The sequence below is a fragment of the Sinocyclocheilus grahami genome, unplaced genomic scaffold (assembly GCF_001515645.1).
Source record: "Sinocyclocheilus grahami isolate Dianchi unplaced genomic scaffold, SAMN03320097.WGS_v1.1 scaffold646.1, whole genome shotgun sequence".
In the NCBI taxonomy this organism is placed as follows: Eukaryota; Metazoa; Chordata; class Actinopteri; order Cypriniformes; family Cyprinidae; genus Sinocyclocheilus; species Sinocyclocheilus grahami.
The window spans coordinates 787,979-790,992 of record NW_015505825.1 but is presented as its reverse complement, the minus strand read 5'-3'; the positions used below and the strand labels follow the sequence as shown (position 1 = coordinate 790,992).

At 38.3% G+C, this 3,014-nt stretch overlaps 1 protein-coding gene across 1 annotated transcript in view; it reads left to right on the top strand.

The window, feature by feature from the left end:
• The window catches only part of ralgapa2 (Ral GTPase activating protein catalytic subunit alpha 2), a 199,530-nt gene that overhangs the window by 128,910 nt on the left and 67,606 nt on the right, over nucleotides 1-3,014 (top strand). The window contains exons 23-25 of the mRNA XM_016242121.1: nucleotides 475-594; nucleotides 1,766-1,959; nucleotides 2,043-2,141. Coding sequence (XP_016097607.1) covers nucleotides 475-594; nucleotides 1,766-1,959; nucleotides 2,043-2,141 — 413 coding nt within the window. The remainder of the gene's footprint in view (nucleotides 1-474; nucleotides 595-1,765; nucleotides 1,960-2,042; nucleotides 2,142-3,014) is intronic.

The window sequence follows — 3,014 nt, the reverse complement described above, 5'->3', positions numbered from 1 at the left end:
CCCCCCCCCCCCCCAAAAAAAAATTTTTTTTTAAATGCTGTAACAAAAATATACATTCATACATATTATGATTTTTTTATATGTTGAATTTATGATTAAAAACGGGACTGCAGAGTGTGACATGATATCACAACCATTGCAGCGTCCAAACATAATATTGCGTGACCGCCCCTTTATTTAGTAAATCACGAACAATTGTAAAAGTCATGTAAATTCTATGGTTAAAAAGAGGGGAAGCCTTTGAAGTACATTCAAAAAGCCTGTAATCCTGAAGTTTGTTTTCAGAGAAGTGTCGGGCCTTTGAATAAGGTGAGAAGCACTGCTTTAAATCATCTTAGCATCTGCTACTGATTATTCAATGATTATATCAGGATCAGCTGTTGTGCCTCATGTGTCTGTAAGGGTGTTTGTTTTCCCTGTTTGTGTAAGATGTGATTCCACCACCCTTCCATCCATCACTGTGTTGTTGTGTAGGGTCAGATTGTGCCGCCCCTCCTCACTGTCCCCCAGTGTCTCCGGCTCTCCTCGTGCCTCATGGCTGCTGTGAGGGCCCTCAGCTCCTGGAGGATGCCATGAATGTGCCTCACCATCTGGGTATTGCACTCATCCTCTCAACCTCCCTCAGACCAAACTCATCTTGTGTACTTCACTCTACCTCCATCCGTCCAAGGCAGCATATTTCCAGACCTTCACACAGGCAGCGTTCTTCTAAGACAACATCTTGACCAAAATGAAACCTCAGAAATAACTCATTTGAAATGCTCTTCACGGACAGGAACATGGCATTTTTTTATTATTTAATTATTTCTGTTTGGCTGATGTGTGAGAAGTGGGACTTTTATTTCGACTGTGCCTAAACATTGGAGCACTTCATTAGTTAGCGGTCTCAGTTTAACAGTTCTGTCTTATTAATTATTAGACAGAATTTTAAACGAAGGAAGTAAACCGTATACGAACACATACTCTCAGTGTTCCACCAAATGAGTTTTTATGGCTCATATATTATAATAGTGAGAATATGGAGCTCAGCAGAAAAATACACCTCAGTTTTATTCAGAAACACAAACTGAGCGAAAATATGCAATTTGGTGTAGATGCTGATATTCATATGACCAAAAAGTAAGATGAAATTCTGATCGCTTGTGATGTAAATCAATGAGATCTTTATAACTGTATCACAGATACTAACATAAAATGTTATAAATATCCGTCGTCACTCTATATCTCCCAATATTGTGTCTTAATAAGATGATATTTAAGTAGTTTTATGATCAAAACGTATAATGCAATGCAATATAATGACTGAGAGATAAATAAACAAATAAACATTCATCAAAGGCCTGATGATCATACTTGAGACTGACAACTGAACATGATTTTTCCAGTATGTGTTCGTCTTGAAATATTACGAACAATATCAAAGTTATTCTTATGTCTACTTTACAATTAAAAAATTCACAACAAAAAGACACATGTAACAGGTAGATAAAGGGAGAAAATATTATACTGAAAGGCATCAATCAGACGATGGAAGGAATGTAGTAGATTGTGTGCAACGGGTTTTTCGGCTAAATTTGGATCATGTTGATCATTTAGAGACCTTAGAATGTGTGTAATAAAATAAAATAAGATAGATAGATAAACAGACTTTATAGGGCTAAACGCCATTTATTTCTTAACCAAGCCAACATCAACCAGAAGATCCTTCAAGGCTTCTTAAAGGTTTAGTTAGTTGCTCACTCTGTGCGTCTGCTCTTCTTTACAGACAGCAGTGAGTTTCTGGCTGATGACGTCAGCATCATCGCCGGCGGCAGTTTGACCGGTTGGCACGCCGACTCGGCCTTCGTTCTCTGGAGGAGGATCTTGGGGATTCTAGGTGATGTGAACAGCATCCGCTGTGCCCGCATCCACGCCAAGGTCTTCAGTTACCTTTACGAGCTCTGGCACAAGCTGGCCAAGGTAGGTTTCCTTCGTTCCCCACAAAGCCTTGTTTACAGTTAACTTAGAAATGAAATACAAAAGATCCTGAACTGGTGTTTCAGATCAGAGATAATCTTGGGATCAGAGTGGAGACAGACACAGCCGTGGCCAGACCCTTGTTCATCCCTCCTCTGCGCATGCTGGCCTCTTGGCTCTTCAAGGTAATGCACAGACATTTTCCATCAGGAACGTTCTCTGCAGTTAGACTACAAGAGTTTCACAGATGATCAGCCAAGAAACATTACTGTCTACACCTGGGAATAATCTGCCTCTCTAACCCTAACATTAACCCAAAGAAAATCCCAGTCATTTTTTTTAAAATTGGGGCAAGAAATTATTTTTTTTTTTTACATTGATAATAAGAATTGTTTCTTGAGCAGCAAATCAGCTTATTAGAATGATTAGAACGTAAATTCAGCATTGAAACACAGGAATAATTTATATTTTAAAACATATTCACATAGAAATCTGTTTCACAATGTTCCTTTTCTTTTGCAACATTGCGAATCATAAGAGACTTCTTATGTGTGTGTGTGTGTGTGTGTGTGTGTGGGTGTGGTTGTGGGGGGGGGGGGGGGGTCGGGGGGGTTGCATTTCATGCATTTCATTTCATACTTGTTCCGTTGCCTGACACAGAAAAAAGGACAATAACTGTAACGATAACAATACAGATATAACTTTAATAATCATTCTAAATATAAAAACAGGACAGTCCATATCACAACTATAACGATAAAGGAATAAAGCAACATTATAGTTGGAATCACTTACAGAATTATTTGTTTCCAACTGTTGAACAATAAAAAACATTTGGTAGCCAATTAGAATCCACCTGACTTTAAAACATTTAAAGTGGCGGATGACAGAACTACAGCGCATTCTTATAATAAACAGAATCTTATCATGCATCGATAGGTGTGGCTGCTAATGTAGTTATTGTTATAGTTATCTTTATGGTTATCATTCTTGGTGTGAGTTTTATTGGGAATTCAGCTCTATTCAAATGCAGGAGAGAAGCAAACAGATGTAAAGTA